The following is a 20,679-nucleotide window of genomic DNA, read 5'->3' as shown; positions in this document are numbered from 1 at the left end:
CGAGTCCGGCCAAAGTTTTAGCATAATTCCAGATCAAATGTGTTATCTATAATCCTTTAAGTTTCTAAATTATAACTTTGTTTATCATTACATTTTAAGGTCATATTTTTTGTTCATGTATTATTGTTTTACTTCTAGACAAACAGTAATCTGTAAAAGCCACATATGTCATATCTACATTTCACATTTGATTTATTCTATCCTCGCTGACTGCAGTGCAGTTTTTGCAGTATAAAAAACACTTACATTGATATGTGGTTGATTAGCCAGGACATTTCTAAAACAAGTCACTAAACTTGCATTTACAAGCATTTCCAAATCAATTACACTGTAAACTGCTGACGAGACTAAAGTATGTTTGTATGTTTCCCAAACAGCGATCCACTGGACCGGACGCTTGCGTCTGGCTGCCGATAAACACATCAACAGGTGTCATCTACTGTAAGTGTTTGCTTTGATCAACACTACATTAACACACATTTGACAAATAATTACAAGCATGTGTTGGGTCTACTTTAAGCCCAAGATTAAAGTGAATGTTATCATTTAGATGAATAATTGTATTTGTTCACTTCTGTATGTTCAAAGTGTTAATAAAACATGTTGAATATATTTGCCATGTGTTGAGTGCTTTTCTTTTCATACCAGATAGATAAAAGTGAGTGTGGCATCAGTTCATTTATTATCTGAATCACACAATAACAGACTTGAGTAACATGTCAGTTTATTACAGCTGACTGTGCTCTGTTACTAAATGAATTCTAAGGACTTGGAACAGGATATCTATGATTGATTAAGCATATTTTCTAAAATATCAGTTTACAAACCCGGGAGCCAGAGTAGTGACAAAACAATCATTTCCCATAAATGCATTTGCTGCAACAAAAACACCATCAATCCAAACTGAGCTCATTATCAGTGGAGTTTCAGACATTACCAAAGGGGACCAACACATTAACTCTTAAAATATCCTGAAGCAAGTATAATACTTCCAAATCAATATCTTATTTTACATTCTTCCAAAACATTTCATAAAAGATTTACTTGTACGAATATTCAGGTGCCCTCATTCACAAATGCGTACGGATGGTGAATGCAACTCGTGAGCCAAAAGAGCTTTTGTGCATGACTGTCGTTATTGAAACAATACAAAGAGCCTGGCTCAGTATTGTGAAAGTGAGATGAGGGGGAATAATGTGGTACTAATTTACTAATTGAGGCAGCATTCTTTGAGTAAAGGTCTTCCTCCGCCACGAGAGGGCAGCGTTACAAAACACATCTCTATCACTGGTTGCTGGGCCCTCAGTAAAGACTTCAAAGAAATGAATTAGTCACTGTGGTCTATACATTTCAACAGTACAATCCATTTGTACTTATACGTTTCAAGTTGTAGGTAGGTCTCTAATGTGTCTTTGGCTGACATCACAGGAAGGTTAGTAAAGATACAATACAGTACCTTGTAAGGCAAACAGTGGTAAAAAAACAGTATATTGAAAACACAGATAAACCTTCACAAAAAAAAAATCAAACAACCAACGGACTACCACATGTAAACACAATATAATTATACATTGAATTGCCATCAATTGGCAGCCTGCAGGCACTGTAAAGGCTGGGCAACAGTTTAAAACCAGTCCAGTACATATGGGCAATATGGGAGAAATGTCTTTGAAACAGTCTTTCAGTGATTCACAGACCTACAAAATGAGACTTAATCTCACACAATGACACAGAAACCCTGCTACACAGCAACACAACTGTGATCAACATATTTAGGAAGCATTCCTAAATCTCGAGGCAACACACCTTTTCTAACAGGAATTTGTGTATTTGCTACAGTTAAAATTACGTGCAAGTGAGCCATCAATGAAAGAAATCTCTCTGTGTGCACTTGCATAGAACGACTCACAAAAGATGAGCTAGACGTGACCGTTTTGTAGTATGGAGGTAAAGCATGATGTGAAGTGTCAATGTATTAGAAAAACCATTGAAATAAATCATTACAAAAGGAGAGAGGCACAGGCTGGTTTGTAGTGTTTAGAATTATTTAAAAATGTTACTGAGGTTGAGATAATAAAAAAAGTACAAACTGTAAACAGATTCAAAAGTGATCGAAGGGGTTGAACTGTCATCTAAAGTGTAAGCATTCGAAGGAGCAGAGGTGAAATCAGTGTAAGTTTTAGATATGAAGCTGAAATCTGTGTTGGGGCTGAAAGCATTTAACATTTCCCATTTTGTTCCCTATTGGCAGCCATTTATTTAATGTGATTAAAGTGGTTAAACTGTCAGCTTAGGGATATAAGATGAAGGCAGCTGAGGTGAAAGTGAAGCGGTTGAACTGTCATGTGTGAAAAATGAAAGTGAGTGACCTTTAAAACCCTTCAGTGGCAGATAGTATGTAAGCAATGACAAGAATAATGTCAGGTGAATTACAAATGGGTTACTGTGAGGTGTCAGTTGAAGAGGTTTTGAAGTTTGAATAGTTTGCCCAACATGCTGCAGTAATTGCAAGACGAGAGAAGTGTCTATAATATTAATAAAGACATAAATACAAGAAGATAATTATACCTCTAAATAGTAGCAGATGCCATACACTCTACCCCTGTGCTTAAAATACACTTGTTGGGGCAAGATATTAAACTACTGAAGCAGTTGCTCCTTTTTGGCTTTGAAGAGCAGGTTATATTTTGTGTCAAAAAAGTAGCCTGCAATTTAGTTGTTGCCAAATATCTTGCAGTCAGCGATTCTCATACAAATTGTCAAATTCAGCAAATATCTGCTCAAGGCAGACTAGCTGTCATGTTTGATGAAAACATGTAAATTAGAAAAAAAATCTATGGCCATAGAACACTGCTAATCAGCAACATGCTCGGACAGGGTAAGAACGTGGGTGTATAAAGTGAGAGGGGGGGTTGTTTGGGTGTTGACTTCAAATATCAACCACCTTTCTCCAGAATTGCAGAATGCACATTTAACCAGTGAGTACAGGTTTATAGAAAAATAAATGAGTATTTGTTCATGGATGTGTGCTTCAATTAATGCCATCACAGACATTAGAGGAGGATTGTGGATAACATGATTTCAAGCTCAACTGCACAGCTTAGTTTCCAGCAATATACCGTGTAATGCAAAGATACTGTAAAGTGACTGGAGTTTTCTTTTTGCATTGGAAAACAGATATGTTGTGTTTGAAGAATTAATTGTTGCAAAGTAACTAATAATTAGTTGTGCTGGATAATATATATATATATATATGGGATTATCTTTAGTTTGGATGCATATACCTCTACTAAGAACATGAATAAGGGCTACAATATATTGCAAAAAACACTAACATTTTGGCTTTTTAGAAAGTTCATCATCCTGACTATTGCATGTTCTCAGGCGTGGTAATGTGGTCTTCTCAGCCCGTTACACCGCTGCTGAAATAAGGGTCATTTGGGTCCCGACTTTAAGCTGGAGACCAAAGTCGAAGGTATGCGAGCCCATGGAAAGTTATGAGCATGCTGGTTCAAGATCGCAGGCCTCTCTGGGTTAATTCCTACACAGCGCCGTTCTGCAGGCGGTCGGGGGTGAAGCAGCCGTTGGTCTTACAGCTGCTTTCCGCTCTCGTGGTCTGGGTCACTTCTTTTCTGTCCTTCCAGCGATGAGCCAGAGGCTCCAGGAACAGCGAGACGGAGGAGAGCAGATAGCAGAGCCCGGCCAGGTAGAAAGAACAGTCGTAAGTCTGAGTGTAGTCGTACAGGAAGCCTGCAAGACACATGCAGGACGTTTAACAGTCTGGTGATATAAGTAAGTAAGTAACATTTATTTATGAAGCGCTTTTCACAGACATAGTCACAAAGTGCTTGACAAAGCTTTATCATACGAGTAAAGACTTGCTAAAAACGACTGCCTAAACAGGAATGTCTTTAAAATGACAATGACAATATATTGATTATTACACTGAGCTTTTCCATACATAACAACCAAATACTATATTTTTTTAAGAGCAATTTATTCCAGGTTGTATATTTACATTAATGGCTATTACATTTTTTATTTAAGTCAACCTTCTTTTGAATTTGACCCAAACTTTTAAACTTCACATGTTTACATTACAGAATGGGCAGGGCTCACATTGATAGCATGCGGGACTTCAGTTTAAAGTATACTGCAGGTGACGCAAAGCTTTCTGTGTTCCTGTGTCTTTTGTCGTCTTGGACATTTCACTTCAGAAAAGTGACACCAAAATAAAAGGAAGGTATGGTTTATGGTTGACAGACTATTAGAAATCCTGAAGAGCTGGTTGTAACAAAAGCAATGTTATCACAACCTGTGGCCTAGAGGAGGGACCACAGTTTGCCTGCTGTTACTTTACGAACCACAGGGATGACAAACAGAGCCACATGCTATTTCCGTACCACGCTAAAAGGGGTCATAAGTCACATTTCAACCCCGAAATCCATAAGCTTCTCTTAGGGGATTGCCTAGCACACTGAGAAGGGGCCATGTCAATAGGTTCAATGGAACCCCACGGTTTAACTGGGGCCAAACAATACCCAAGGGCACAAAGACATTTTTTTAAATGACAAATACCTAACATATTCTCAGAAAAGGGAAAATAAGAGATTATCATGATGAAAGATGCTGTACAAGTCCTCTGCAAGAATGAGCGCTCTATATACACACACACACACCAGTTCATGTGTTACAGACATGATTGGCATCTGTTTTTTTTCTGACTTAGAAAAAGCGTAGTTTGTTGAAAGGAATCTGCCACAACGATGGTGTAACAACAAACTGATTCCAGATTAGAAACAGCTCTCTTACACTAACAAGCGCAGTCTGCCATCACTTAAACAAAGTGACTCAAACCCAGCCATGGACACAACGCTGTTATTCTACTTCTCTGACTCGCTCCTAGGCAAGATGAAATTTGACCCGATAACCTCTGTAGGCATTTCTGTCAAAGCAACGCCAAAGTCCCCGTCTGCATTGATGGCTGCACCAACTATCGGTGTTTTTTCTCCTGCGTTTGAGTTTTCACAGTCCATAGTGACTGCCTACACCCCATGAAAATATGTGACACAACTACTCCCTAAAAATGATATCCGTTCATAATAAAAAGCTTATCAACCCTTACACTGATCACTCATTCTAAACAATGACATCATGGTTACAATCCAATAGATGTGCAGTGCATATGTACGTTTGTTATTGTGTGCATGTCTGAAAGTGGGTAAGCACATGTCTGACAGAAGGTTTCTCATGTTGTTATTTTCTCACCTGCCAAAGGAGGTCCTGTGAGGCAACCCAGGCCAACGAAGAACATGGAGAAGCCCATGGAGTTGTTGAGTTTGTCCGCCCCGACAAGATCTACCTGCAAACCACAACAACGACACATTCAAGCTTTTGATGGACAGGATGGATAACCTCAAAAAAGTTGCACTGTATTTAAGCATTACAAAAACAAATGCCAGGGAAGCACACTTTAAACTAGGAGTCTAGATGTCTATTTTGCTTAACCTAAAAACAACACATGTGCAGAGACAACTAGTGCAGCCATGCAGTCTAAACTCCCTATAAAAACATTCAGAAGGGAGAATCATGAGAAGTTGGTGCGTTTAACATGTTTAGAGTACTATTTACTATTCTCCTAATGTAAATCTTTCACTAATATAGATTGGCCTAATCCTTAGTTTGCTTTGGTATATATCTCTGAGCTGAATTACAAAAATAATTGAATTATGTTCATAATGATAGCTCTGACCCCTGTGCTTAGCGCTCCTTTAACCACTTTGAGAGTGGCAGCATGTTCCAGGCCTGTGTTTGGGTGTTGGTGGTTGGGGGATCCTTTTATGTGCATTTTATTTAGAGGTCGAAAGTTGTTCTTTAAATAGAGTCTGGCTTTTAACTGAAAAAAAAGACTTTTTGAGGTAAAATCACAAAAGCCCTAACCTGTCCAGTCAAACATGTTGAGGTTGAAGCATGTTTTAGGAGTGGCAGGCATGCAGCTGTTTTTATTTGTATTTATCATGTGGGTTCCTATTAAAAGCCTTCAGGGTGATTTTCATCCCACATGTGCATGAGCACAGCTCTAGAACTAAACAACAAAATGTTAATCTGATAAAAGAAAAAACAGGTTTGGCTGAATCCTCCATTCACATTCAGAAAAAAAATCACACTTCTCAACAATAAGTCCGGAGGCATGTCCTGCCCTTTGAGATGGCACAATCGCCAAGTGAAATCACACAACACATTGCACGTCTTCATGCTTTTGTTCACAGGTGTGATATGACCCAACAAAACTGTCTACCTACTGACTTAATATGTTGTCCTACCCATGACACCACTTAGGACACGTATCCAACGGTCTTCTTCAAGGATACATTTCCCTTTCTGTGAGTGACACAATGATGTAATGAAACAAAGTTCTTATGGTACAAAGGCCTAATACGCAAATACTCTGATATCCCTTTTCCACCCAAGGCTTAACCAGCTTTCTCTCTATGACCTTCTCGCCCCTTTTCAGCGGCTGAGGTTATTGGTATGCATTGCTCCCGGGTTGTGACCCAGGTCATATCTGAATTGTTATGACCAGTGATTACCTAGTATTGACTGGCTTGGTTTGAATATATTAAGAGGACTTGTACTTGTACTCATGCTTAGCAATAGTATTTTAGCATTGTCAGTGTTGCATGTTTGCGTAGCTCAAAGCACCACTCAGTCTAGTATTTTGGTGTCACTGGGTTAGCGGTGCATAGGTGTGAGGAGAAGTGCAGATGGTTTGAAGGTTCTTTCAAATAAGTCAGCGCAAAGTGAGTTATTGGTATGTATCTTAGACCCTTAATAAGAACAGTTGTCTCAACCGGCTGCCAATCTGATTATCTTTATCTTGTTAACTGTTCATTACTAGAAACTTCTTTCATTAAAGGTCCCCTATTATACTGTTTTTCATCAATATTATAGTTCTCAGTTATATAGACAGCACGTCTCTGAAGTGTTTGGCTCGAAATACCAAACAGATCATGAATTGTAGCATCCCATAAACCTCTCTGTTTCAGCCCTGCTCCAAAAGTGCTGATTCTCTGTCTGTTACTTTAGATGAAAATAAGGAGCCACTCCCCACGCCCCTCTGCTAGATATTTGGTTAAAAATAACACAATGGTGCTCTAGGAGGAGATTCAGGTGATAAGGGGGGGGTGTTACCTTGGTTGGTGATTGGCTAATGGTTACACAAGCCAAAAAATCTTTATGACATCATAAACTGGCCAAAATCTGATCAGCTTATTTTCAGACAGGGCTTTATATAAATGGACCAGGACAAAAAGTGAGCAAATATTTTTTTCGGAAACTTTCAGAATCTCTCTCACACAGAGGTATGTATGTTTATGTTACATGTTTATGTATAAAAGACAGAAAAAAATTGATACATTTCCAATTTTTCCATTTGTGAACAAAGGACTATACTAATAGATGTACCAATTGAGCGCTGTCTCAACTTCCAACATATTCTTACTTATTTACAATAAGCGACAAATGAGTCCACTAATTCCAATCTAAAAGCTTTACTGTGAATTTAAAGTTACTTGTAAAGTAGAGCATTGTTGAACATCTAAACCCTACTGTGCTAGATTCATTTGTCTGAGATAAAAAAAAATGCATAGCCATGTTCACAGAGGGTGTTCTCCTTACTAGAACGGGCAGCAGCAGAGCCATGTATCCACCACAGAAGATGGCAAAGAAGACAGCGTAAACCATCAGCAGGATGTAGGAGGTTGCCAGTGGGGAGAGCAGATTGACCAGGCCACAGAGGATCAGGTAGGCCTTGTGATAGTGGTATTTATGGAGCAGGTTCCTGTCTGTCAGCCAGCCGGAGGCCAGCTGTGCGATGGTCTCTGTGATACCTGCAATGGAGGGGGACAGGGCAGACTTGTAACATTCAATGTAAAACTGTGTCTCAGTGGTTTGAGAAAAGGGGTAAAAATGAAAGACAAGTAAAAAGGAGATTTCCGTAAAAAACTATTTTAGTAAGCAGTATAGTATACCTTGCTGTTTTTTAACGTATTTAACCAGACTATTTAACATTTAGAAAACAGATCCAGTCCAGACACACATGTGTAGGTAGGAGTATAATATACTACTGTAATGCAAGATACTTTCTTAAGATATGGGTGCAAGAGTAAAACAAACACTATTAATGGTATTAATATCCATGTAGATTGTTCAGTCAGGCCTGAAACATCTCAACTATCTGCATTACCATAACGTTTATCACACATATCCATTTCCTCCTCAGTTATAATTGGAACATTGTCATTGAAAGCATGTCTTGCTCATCTCCAATCATCCCCATTCACACCTATATTTCCCCTCAAATCATATGCAGACATGTTGTTTTGAACTATGACATTGATTACGTAAAACAGTAAATATATTTGTCCTTGAGATGGTGTTCAGGTCATCCTTGAGGGACAAAGAACAAACACAGTTACAGCAGACTACACTGGTCAATATGCGCATTTCGGCTGATGCTTAGTGACACAGAAAAAGTCAAACGTCAGCCACAGAAGTTACATGCAGGGAACTTGTGAGCATTTCTTTAAAATCATGCAATTACTTAATTAAAAAAGTGTGGGAGAGTTGTGCCGTAAGATATGGGTCAATGTGTATGTCTGTGTGTGTGTGTGAGACTGAGGGTGGGGCAAAGAAAGAATGTGAGGGAATAATGACGCTTTGCAACAAACAGAGGTTTGCATTAATAACAAACGCTATGTCTATTTCAAGTATCAGTTATTGCTGTCCATTAGAATGTTAGCTGGCAACATATCTATCTGTTAACATCTGTATTACACTGGCAACACCCAGGCAAACTACTCGTTATGCATTCCGTCAGATCTGATTGATTGTTTGCTCCAGTCGGGTATGATGACTGGGCAGATATGTGCTGTTCTCTGCTGAGGTCAACTGGAACGTGATAGGCAGGGGAAACTGCAGTGGTGTATTGACCGCCGCAGGAATAGCTACAAGCAGGAGCAATGAGCCATTGATCAATGAAACAAACTGGTTCTATGCAGATCAGAGTTACCCATCCTTTGCTCAGCCTCTGCACCACAACTTCACATCCTGCAGCCACTGACACTCAGTTTGAACTTCAAAAATATGACAATAGATGGATCACTTAACATAAAGTATGTTGCTGAGTAATAAGATAAGATAAGATCGACCTTTATTAATCCCTGTGGGGAAATTCAGTAGTTCAAACATGCATCTAATGCATGTAGATGTGTTTCATTCTGAATGAAGGTTAAATTAATCTACACATTAATCAAAAGATGGATGTCATAATAGAAGCTTCGTCTTATCTTCGCTCTTCAAGTCTTCGAAGGAAGTTGAGATGAATAAACAATTAAATGCCTTGTCAGTGAGAGCCCTAGCTTTTTCTTACATAACAGGCCACGAGCGTTTCTGTGCTCCAAGGTTAGAAAGATGACATGAGGCAGCTGTGCTGTGTTTATATGTCCTCCTCTAGCGACCCAAGACAGTGTCCTGGGGTGTCCCCTGCTTGCATACAGACAAGTTCTGAGTTTGTTTGTGTGTTTTAGCTTCAGCAGGTGAGTTCAAGGCTGCAGCTGTTCTTGAAAAAAAAAACCTGGTACACTGCAGTTTAAATTTGGCCTCTCTAAGTAGCACATTAAGCTTACTGCATCAGCGACCTTATTAATCCTGTCCGTAGCGCTAACAGGTATAGAGGTGTACACTATGTGCATGCTTCTTGGCATTAACAGACCACAGGGGGTTGTAAGGCTTGGAGAGGTGCATTTTTCTTTGCTTCAAAAAGGGACATTCTGTCACTAGAATAAAGCAAAGGGTTATAAAAGGCATGTTGGTTTTCCCAGCTTCTCTGAGGTGGCAGTTGGCTTGTTTTGCCTCCTCTTTGCACGTATTGCTGCCTCAGTGCCGGTCTGCAAAGTATCAGCCACTTTAGAACAAAATTGGGAGCCTCTCATTGTCACCACGCCAACAACTTCACTCGGCTTGCAGTTGCTTAGCGACTGCAAGCCGAGTGTTGGTGGCAGAGGGTTGACCAAGAGAGAGCCCCGGACCATAGTGGCCTCCCTCCCTCAGCTGAGTCAATGGGCCTCTATGACAAGCGCTGGGTCGGGAAAAAGAGGGACAGCGGGGCACTTGGATGCTGGCTTTGTGGTGTGGGTAGCACCCCGTCTCTCTAACTCTGGCTCTCTTTCAGTGCAAATGACCAGAGAATATGACAGAACAAACATGTCCGAGCCAAAATAATCTGTCAGTCTTGCTGCTCGCTGGCACTGCTCGCTGGCGTGAAGCTCAGAAGTGTTATGGAACAGACTATCAGGGAAAATGTAGACATCTATATCTTTTGCTTTGGTTACAACTCTGACATTGTAGAAATTGGTTCAAAAGCCCATCATGCATTAGTTTCAGAGAATCCTTATATGGTGGTGTTTTATGGCACCTATCTTAGTTTTGTCTGAATCCATAAATGTTTTCATTTTAGTTGCGTTTCTGCAGGTTTTTCATATTGACTAGTTTCCCACCATTTTATCCAACAGGGTTGGTGTCCAGCTGATGCTGCTATCAATGCTGACAAAGGAAACACCAATCACAGGCCATTCCAGGGATAACTGATGTTACAATTTAACTGTCATTTTTGTTGTGACATAAAGACACCTTTCACCTACTGTCTCTGTCTTCAGATGACTGAATACTTAAGCACAGAATACAAAACAGAAGCATGTAACTCATAAACGCACAACCCCATCTGGTGCATTTAAATTATTCACAAAGTCTGACATGGCGCTCTTACAGAATTACATGCAAATGTGGTCAAAATGTTAATTTGTTGTTAATGTTTTTGTGGCCTCATCGATGGCATACTGCTGAACCCACCCACCCTGGCCACTGGTCCAAAGTTCAGCTTTTATATAAGCACATTCATTACATAAGAGTGCAGAGTCTGAGCAGCTCACAAATAATTAATGCCTCGAAGGAGACTGAGGATTTTTCTTTTTATCGCTTTTAAACCAAGAAACCTGGACATCCCTCTTCACAGTGGCAGTGAAATTCCTGCTGAAAGCCACATTGAAAGATAAAAGGCAGCAATCTACCGTCTATTCAATCAGGAGTGGGATGATTTATATAGAGCCTCAGTGCGGATGTATTTCAGACACAGTCACATGCAGACTGAAGACAGAAGATCAAATTACCTTTTGTCATGGAAACAGTTTCATTGATCAAAACCACCAGTTTAAAACAATGAGGTGTTGGAGACATGTGACAAAACTTAAAAGTGACAACCAACACGTGCCGTATGTAATTCTCCACTAATACGTTTTGAATACACTCCTGTGATCTTAAACTATTCAAATTGCTGAGCTGGCAGTTAGGTGAGGGGTGGAGCTGGTGTTTATTCTTACCTGTAGGCTGTGATGTAGTGTTTTTTGGTTAATAACCGGATTGCACCTATGATGCAAGAGCATGCATTCTCATGCGCGGATAAGTAATGTCTCACATCAAAGGTTTTGTAACCGTTAAATCAGTCGGCATTGATTTATGACATCATTTATAGTACAAAATGCTTCTTCAGCTCATGAAATCCAGGACTGTTATGTTGACAGTGTTTACTATTATGAAATATTCTAAAAACAACAGCAGGCTGGTAAAGTACAACCCAGGCCCGGTTCTACGGGGGGGGATAAGCATGCATTGCACCCCCAGTTGAATGTTATGCACCCTCTATTCAAAAGAGAGAACGGAGCGAAAAATACAAACAACAAATTGTGTCAGGTGCGCGTGACCTGCTTCGCTGCGCGTGCATCATTTCCAAAGTGCTGTGGATAATCATGTATACGAAAATGGTTAAAATAACCATCTCTAAACGCCAGCAACACTGCATCTACTACAGACAATAGCAACAGGTCAGATGGGGACATCACGTTACCCGGCGTCGTGGCAATCCCGCCTGACTCGCCTGACTCGCCCCCGGAGCAGCAGTCTTCCTCGCCCGAAACACCGCCGACACTCTGCAGCCCACAGGTGCCAGGGGACCACGGCAAAACAAAGTCTGTCCAGGTATATCTAAACAAGTACCCAACTCGCCTGTACAGTGGGGTAAGGCGGTCATTTTGCAGCTCGTGGTATAAAAATAGACAATGGCTAGAATATCCATGTAAAAATCGTGCCATATTCTGCCATGCCTGTAGAAATGTTGGGTCAAAAATAATGCATACAATAGCACAGATGCCTTCACCACGAATGGCTACAAAAATATCTCATATCCCAAGCCTATCAACAAGCTAATGTTGCGGCTGAAATGTTCTCCAGGTCACAAAGTCAACCTCACATGATGATGTGATACCAGTTTTCAAGCACAGTAAATATTCTCTTCCCAGAGTATGGGACCAAGGTGATGATGTAAATGATTTTAATAATAAGTTTGCCTTTCAATGTTTGCCATTTCAAACCATGAGCTGGTTCAAATAATATTTGCCTTGATTTACAATATGTTCTCATTTGTTTTATCAGTACAGTTTTGAAGCTTTTGTGCTTTTCTTTGCCATAGTCCACTTTGGACTGGATGAAATATTTCAGGATTGCACTTTTAACACACTTGACATGTTCTCACTTGCTTGGTTTCAAAACATAACAAATGCCATAATCTGTTCATTGGGGACCATAACATCAATGCTAGTTCCTGGTCCTTAGTTTGCAGCTACATATTTACTTTGCTGGATTTGAATGGTATCAATCTTCTCATCTAACTTTTGTCAAAAAAAGGGAATAGGCTTTATTTATATCAACATTTCTAGTGCAACTAGTGTAGTAGGTACTAGGTGTATCTTAAAACACATAGTATAACATTATGTGCAATGTTTGCCTCACCTGCTACAGAGATGATAAAGGAAGCATCCATGGGACCGATGCCCAGGGTTCTGGCTCGGGCAGACAGGTGGAAGTATGGGATGAAGTAGGCCAGCTGGCTGAAGACCAAGGACCAAGTGTAGATACAAAAAAATGGGTCCTTCAGCAGGGAGAAATCCAAAACTTTGGCATTTGTGACCGTCACCTCACTCTGTGTGCTGGCATGCGACGTCAGTCCAACAATGGTGGAGCCATTCATGCTGCCGTTAACCTCGGCTGAGATGTCTGGTGTTGTTGGCTTACACTGACCTAAGTCATTGTGGGCCTCATGGCCATTTACACCATTAAGGACCAGTCTTGTCAATTCAGGGTTTGCGGACTGGTCCGGGAGCCCTGGAGTACATTGCCCCCCCGGGTTCTCAGTGTCCCTGTGAGGGGGAGGAGGAGGGGATGGGGTTGAGTCTGCTTTGGAGATGCCATTGGATAAGTGAGAGGAGCCATTCAAATAGTTCTTAGTGTATTCCTTCTCCGAGGAGCTCTTGAGGGAAACAGCCGGGCTCTTTTGAATGGGAGAAGAGGTAGGGTTGGACACGGGAGACTTCACATTGAGTGGTCGTAGAAGCATCCCAGTAGCCACCAGATTCAGCATGAGACCGCCAAGAATCAGCATTGCGCCTGTTCGGGACAAAGAGGTGTCAGAAATCAATATGTCACCTTGTATATTTGCAAGGTTACACGTACTAGTATTTCTTCTTACACAAAAAAGGAAATACACCAGAACACATACTCACATACATTAAACAGTGTGCACCAATTATTTACAGATTATTCCTGCATACCTTGCCAAGCATACTTGTCCAGGAGCAGCTGAGTGAAGGGAGCAAGGGCAAAGGTCAAACCCATCCCAGAACGCCCAATTGCATAAGCTGTCGCTAACCTCTTTCGGAAGTACATCGCTGTGACCACTGAGAAGGCTTGGTATAGTAGTGCAAAACCAATTCCTAGGAGGACAAAAGAAGATTACTTTGATCAGACAGTATGTCGAACACATCAATGTGAGCAGACAAGAGAAAAAAGCATTTAGATAGATGGTTAGATTGGATTTCAGGCAAAGGATGACCTTTGTTTAGCATTGTGCTTTCAGAGTCATTAAAGAAACAGAAAGTTTGAGTCCCTGATACTTTCAGCCTTGTCCCAAACTTCTACTCACCAACTATAATTCCCATGCTGACGTAGAGGTACACTACGCTGTGGGCGAATATACTCAGGATGAAGCCTCCACTAACCAGCACCGCCCCGGCGATGGAGGTCGCCCTGGTTCCTAGCTTGGCACAGGCCACAGAGGCAATGGGTGCTGCGGAGGATACAGGAGAGGAAGCACAAAGACAAAGATCATATACCTTTTTCATTTTCTGCCTGGAGACATGCAGAGAGTAGTAGCTTCAAATGTTAAACGTTTTGTTCTCTTCTTGTACAGAAAGGAAACAAATACATAGGAAAACATCACAGATATTATTTTTATATCCAGTCTATAAACTCAACAAAAAACTGTGTAGGGGGGGCTTTTTTCAGATACAAACCTCCAGACAGACGCAGACTGGACATGATGGAACCAATCCAGCTGATGCTCTCAGACGAACCGCCAAACTCGTCTTGGAAAGCCACAAAGAAGATCCCAAAACTCTTCAGTGTTCCCATTACGAGGACATTTACCTGCACACACACAAAAACTGGAGAGATGAGATCAGTGCTAGCAGAGACTTAATCTGAGGTAAATGTATTTATATTTATTTTATATTTTATTTATTATATATATTTTAAAGCTTGATAAGGGTTCTTTTTACAGGCTTCATTCTGTGAAACACACATTATGGAAACTAAGGAAAATGAAAAATGATATATGAAACAAACAAATATACATTGAGAAGTATTTTTAAGTAATTTGTTAAAATGTAGTTTTTCACTGCCATTACTCGTTGGGTGTATGTTGATTACAAAATAACACATCGTTGTCTAAAAACATTTCGATCAGTCTTTTGGAAAGCGTCTTTTAAAGAATGATTGCACTGGTCAAAATTGGGCAAAGAAATGTTCGAGATGTGGTATCATGAATAACAGAGGTGAACATACCAGGAAGCAATGCAGTACCACCATCCAGCCCCAACCTCCATCTGGAGGGTCCTCATACTCAATCTCTTTTTCCTTCTCCTTCTTTATGGTCATGGCATCCTTCTTAAACAGGTTCATGGCTGCCTTGGTTTAACTAGGATGAAAAATCAAGAAAACATGAATAACTTCAGAATGATTAAGGCTGTATAACAAGACCAGTCAAACACATCACAGCTGAGCCTATAAAGAATCAAAGAGTCTGGCATATCAAACAGGGTCTTCCTAAAAAAAATGTATTGATATGAATTACTTCTTCCTTAAAGTGGTTTACTTTAAACAACTTTCAAAAAATGGTTGTTCAAGATGATCAGAAATCTGATCAGAAATCATTCTGGCCAATTCAAAGGGACAAAGGATGTTTGAGATACATTTTTTATCTTCACGTAACGGTGAAGAATATAACTGTGAGGGTAACTGACAGTAGTGCTTTATTTACTTATTAAGTCACTGATCTGTGAAACAGGACAGTTACAGTACAGTTAACATGGTTACTTTTCCACCTCTTTTGCTCATATTACAGCTACTGCACTATACTCAATAACTCAGCAGTGTGCCAATACATAATCATGTCTATCTTTAAGCTCCCATCAGCACGTAAAAGCATGTCCTCGCAATGATGGGCTAAGTTTGCCTCAAAGGTGATGGAACTCAAAACCCCTGAGGCAGATAACTGCAGATTGAAACCTAAAACCCCCCACACCTCCTTCTACAAATTGACTTTTTAACAATTTAAAACCACAAAGGTGCTGCGTAAGTGCGATTTTGGATTTAACTATTCGGGACACAAGAATTGAAGCTGCAGTAATAACTCTCCTTTCATCCCATGCTGATACAGCAGCACTTTTGTGTAGTTTACTAAGTTAGGCTACAGATCAGAATACCCAGAAGAGCCAGTAAAGCCCTGATGACAACGATGCAGCAGGATGTTCTGTTCTGGAACATTCTGGCGCTGGAGGTGAAAACATGCTCATAATATATTACTGAGTGAATTGATTATTGAATGATTCTTTAACTAAATGTCATGGGGTTAAGACTTGAAGAGTGAACCTGTTTTTTTACGAGGGGATTGAGGAGTGACTGGTGTTGAGAGCCAGCTACTGGAACTTGACTTGGCACCACAGCAGGAACATACAACCTTAAATTTGAGCCTTTTCTGGGACATGTTTCAAGCGGATTCTCCTCCCAGGACATTGACTTGCATCTGCAGATTTGTATTCAGTATGGTTTAAAGAAACATGCAAGACGTTGTGTATTCATGCACAAGCTCAAACCATGTCAAACAAGGACAAATAGATCAAATACTCAAGAGTAATGTCTGATGAAACACAATCAACAAACAAATACTGATCAATATTAGGATTTTAACTCAAATGAAGTCAACATTAAAGCTGGATGCAAGGTTGTAGTTGTACAAATGGCAAAGGGTAAAACTCTATCTACTGTATGAACATGTTATGTCTTATAGTAAGCATCAGCACTGAATCACAGGGTCATAAAATGTTGCAGGGAGTATTGATGCACACTGGCTGGTTTTATAGTATACAGGTTGTTGTGCAGATGTTGGTGATTATAAAATGACATGGCAAGTGTCATGACATTGTATAATGTTGTTTCCTGTTTTATTGTGAAATGTATTATTTCCTTTTGTCTGGTCTTGTTTTACTGTTCTTTGGTTTCTGTGTGATTGTCTGATTGTGTTCACCTGCTGACCCTGTGTTTCACCTGCTCTCTTCAGCTGTGTCTAGTCTCTGCTGTGATTAGTCTTGTAAGTATATATGCCTGTCTTCCCCAGTGTTCGTCGTCTATGTTCCTGTCCTGTTTTCCCCGAGATACTGCCTGCGTTCCTGACTTTTGCCTGGTCTCCCTGTTTTTGTGTTAAACTATTCGGGTTCATCAACTTTGTTAAATAAATGCTTGCATTTAATTAGAAATACCTGCCATCTTCTTGTTCTGCCTTTGGGTCAAAGGCTGCCAAATCCTTCCAGTACATCTTTTCTGCTTTTTGTGTCATTGACCAGGCAATGTTGTTTCCATGCAAAGATAGAAAAGCTTTTATTCTGCTTTACTTGTATCATTGACCAGGCAATATAGTCTTAATGAACCCTGGAATAATCAAGTTGACATGTCTTGCATAGCCTCAGATGCTGGAGAGCAAAGAAACCTTGAGCAAAGTAAAATGAGGGGGCGTGATAAACCTCTATTTAACACCAGTCTTTTATAGTTTGCATCACTTACTCAGTCCGACTAAGACATGTATAAGGAGCAGAGACCACATTAGGCAGAACACACAGAGCGGATTAAAAGGGGAATGAATTGCGCCAGTGTACTGTGAGGAGTATTTCTCTACCTTGGGCTGCACACACGTTGTCCTCAGAGTGTGCCTGAGTGCATGTTTGTGAATGTGCCGGAGGTCTGAGGGTTGGAGCGATGGGGGATTGGAGATCAGAGCTTTGTAGTTTGGTATTAACACTGTTACTGCACACTTCCTCCATTTTTTTTAATGAGCTTCTATTCTCAGTCTTAATGTTCGACTTTAGTAAGATTATTGGTGAATAATGTTCTCCATAATCTGTGCCCTTAGGGAGCTATACATCAGTCATAGAGATATGTCGTATTGTTCCTAAGGAACAAAAGTATTAAGAGATTGTTTTAATTTCCCTCACTAAAAGCCTGATTAACAAGTCCGACTTTGTGCATGAAGTCTTGACTGACCAATCTGAAAACGCGCTTTTTAAATGGGCCCTGAGGAGTTTTCTTGTAAACAAGAATTATGTTGACGTTTAGTGTCTCTCACCAAAACACATTATTTGCATCCTTGAGCTGTAAACCATTTGCTGCTGTTGTTATGACAACTATTGATCAGTTGAATAGTGTGAAATTATAAGGAGGAATATATATTGCACTATAGCCGCGTTCACACCGCAGTTCTTTTCCCACTTTAGTTCCGATATAGTTCCGAAATGTCGCGTTCACACCAAAAAGAGCCGGAACTCAAATTAGTTCATGAGAACCTTTTAACCCCTTTTCCGTCCCTGCTAGAGAGCAGGGACTTTCGTGGGAGAAAAAGGTTCCTATTTCTGATTGACTGGGCGGATTGCAAANGAAAGCGAGCACACACAAGTCATTGATAGGTGTGGAATAGGAATGGTAAAATGATGTGATCGTTTGCAACCTGCAGTAGAAATAGTAGTTAAGTGTTAAATTTGAATTTAAAAATCTACTACTCAGGGAAGAAGGCCTACTAGTTTTAATTAGGCCAAATTAATTCACAGTATCTATAACAAGCACTTTTGTTCATGTGTAATCCATAATAAAATATAAAATTATAGTTGGATCTTTGTATCTTCTTATTATTAGCAGAGAAAATGTAATGTTTTTACAACAATATACAATTAATCCTACCAATAAAGATGGGAACCGGGTTGGGGGGGTCCCGAAAATATTTCCAATTACCCAAGGGGGTCCCGACGGAAAAAGTTTGGGAATCACTGGTTTATAGTATATGCTGTGGCTCACTGAAGAATGGAACAAAATGCGCCCTATGGCACAGAGGAACAATGTACATACTGTAACACTTACATTACTGTCTAGCGTATAACAGCTGTTAGTAGGATCAATTCATCCTAGATTTGGGTTTTTATGGCAGTTGTTGACAACAACAAAAACTACAATATTGACAACCATTTGACCATTAAAGTGATTATTTTAGAGGGGGTATGTAACAGACTGTTTCTCGGCATTCAGTACAGTGTTTGAGCCAAAGTTGGATCATAATGTGCAATAATTGGACATTATGGCAATATTATGGACATAATCCCTGAACATTTGGATTTACCCTACACTAACCTGAACTCAGATTTGATATTAACCATACACATCTATATGCCACACTTAATAATGGTTTATGACATGGATGACTCCTTCAGGGAACCTATTTGTTCTCAAAGAAAACATGCATGTATTAAACAACAGAATCAGCTTTTATCTGCACTCTATGTAGTCCAATAGCATTATGAAATGAATGTATGATTTACAGTTAGTAGGGTTCACCAACTCAAATGTAAGACTTTTTAAGACCACTTTAAATAGAATGTAAGCCTTATTTCACGGCAAGAAAGTATGAAGGAGAATTGCTATGAAAGAAGAAGTGTGTGTGTGTGGCTATCTTCTGAGTTCTGCTCCCTTGGCTACAATCTTTCATCGTTGCTGTTGTATGATTGGTGTTTAGCTACGATTAGCATCCACAGCACCTCCGCTTTTAGGGTTGACGTCGACCCACACGTCGCCCGGATGTTGTTGCGGGAGCATGCTGCCCTAGCTAATGCTACATTCTTTTTTTTTTTTTTAAAGGTGCAGCGGGCTTCAAACACGTTCCCCTCCACTGGTTTCAACCAAGCACTAAATTCAATGTTTTCAAACCAAATACGGTTCAACTTACACTTCACCATATTTATTTGTAAGTAGATTCGAAGATACATGAGTTTCTGACTGCCGCTAGCTGAAGCTTGGTTGCTAGGTTACTAGCTGGGTGTTCGCCGATAAGGGGCCGGGGGGATGCAAAGTTCAACCTTTCAAATACGATTATTTTTTAAGACCTTATTTTTTTTATCATATTTAAGACTTTTTAAGGCCTTAAATTCTGATTATCAAATGTAAGACTTTTTAAGACCCCGCGGGAACCCTAGTTAGTCTGGAGCCAGAAGAACAAGCTTAGATAGAAACCTATCATAGGGCTGGACCATCATGGTCAATGAGCTAAATCGAGCCAAAATGGTTACAGCGTCTGTGATGTGAATTACTTGGTGTGGCAGTGGGGTGTGGTTAGGGCGCCGGCTACTGGAGTGAAGGGAGTGGCTCGGCCGGAGGCCAGACAGCTGATCGGAATCAGGTAATCAGTGCCGGAATAAAAGCATGTCGTAAGCTGGTTCTGGTCTGTTTTGCAGTAGGCGGGATCCTGGAAGGTCGCCAAAGGACCTGTGAAGGTTCCCACCCGGGCAACGTTTGAGACCCGCGTATATTTTAGTTTGGAGTTATCTAGCAGCAGCTTCTACTGAAGCCTTCAGAGTAAATCGCCAGAACGCAGACACCTCCTCATCTCCACCGCTCCCATGTTTTATTTTGTGTTGCAATAAGTTAGTCTCTCTGCGTTTCTGCGCTGGGCTAATGCTAATAATGCTAATGCGAGGATAATAAAATGGTGGCTTCACAACACTTTTTTTTTGTTTTACGGGGCGTGGTTTGCAATCCGCCCAGCCAATCAGAAATATAGCTCTTTTCTCACAAGAGAGCCGCATGAGAGTCCCTGCTCTCTAGTAGGGACGGAAAAGGGGGTAAAAAGGTTCTCATGAACTAATTTTAGTTCCGGCTCTTTTTGGTGTGAATGCGACATTTCGGAACTATATCGGAACTAAAGTGGGAANTGGACATGTTATGCTCATTACATACTGTATATAAAATATGACCAAGAATGTGAGACAACTTTATAGAAATTCATATCACATCTGTTACTGATGCCATTTGTCATACTTTGTTAAACTCACAAATAATAAAGTTCCATAACTTCAGTTGGGAACAAAGACCACACCTTATCTCCCCAAGGCAATTTCCCATCCAATAGGTGTGCTATATAGG

At 40.3% G+C, this 20,679-nt stretch overlaps 1 protein-coding gene across 2 annotated transcripts in view; it reads right to left on the bottom strand.

Annotated features, from left to right (window-relative positions):
- Positions 1-3,094: 3,094 nt before the first annotated feature.
- The window catches only part of slc16a4 (solute carrier family 16 member 4), a 32,763-nt gene continuing 15,178 nt past the window's right edge, over positions 3,095-20,679 (bottom strand). For both annotated transcript variants that reach the window (XM_010793205.1, XM_010793206.1), the window contains exons 4-11: positions 15,010-15,142; positions 14,460-14,592; positions 14,090-14,233; positions 13,719-13,880; positions 12,901-13,554; positions 7,678-7,889; positions 5,269-5,362; positions 3,095-3,750 (exon numbers count right to left, since the gene is read on the bottom strand). In XM_010793205.1, the coding sequence (XP_010791507.1) occupies positions 3,542-3,750; positions 5,269-5,362; positions 7,678-7,889; positions 12,901-13,554; positions 13,719-13,880; positions 14,090-14,233; positions 14,460-14,592; positions 15,010-15,126 (1,725 nt within the window). In that variant the 5' untranslated portion in view covers positions 15,127-15,142 and the 3' untranslated portion in view covers positions 3,095-3,541. The remainder of the gene's footprint in view (positions 3,751-5,268; positions 5,363-7,677; positions 7,890-12,900; positions 13,555-13,718; positions 13,881-14,089; positions 14,234-14,459; positions 14,593-15,009; positions 15,143-20,679) is intronic.

This window comes from Notothenia coriiceps, unplaced genomic scaffold (genome assembly GCF_000735185.1).
Source record: "Notothenia coriiceps isolate Sejong01 unplaced genomic scaffold, NC01 NC01_scaffold00037244, whole genome shotgun sequence".
Lineage (NCBI taxonomy): Eukaryota > Metazoa > Chordata > Actinopteri > Perciformes > Nototheniidae > Notothenia > Notothenia coriiceps.
The sequence above is the reverse complement of the archived record's forward strand: the minus strand, read 5'-3'. Positions and strand labels throughout refer to the sequence as shown.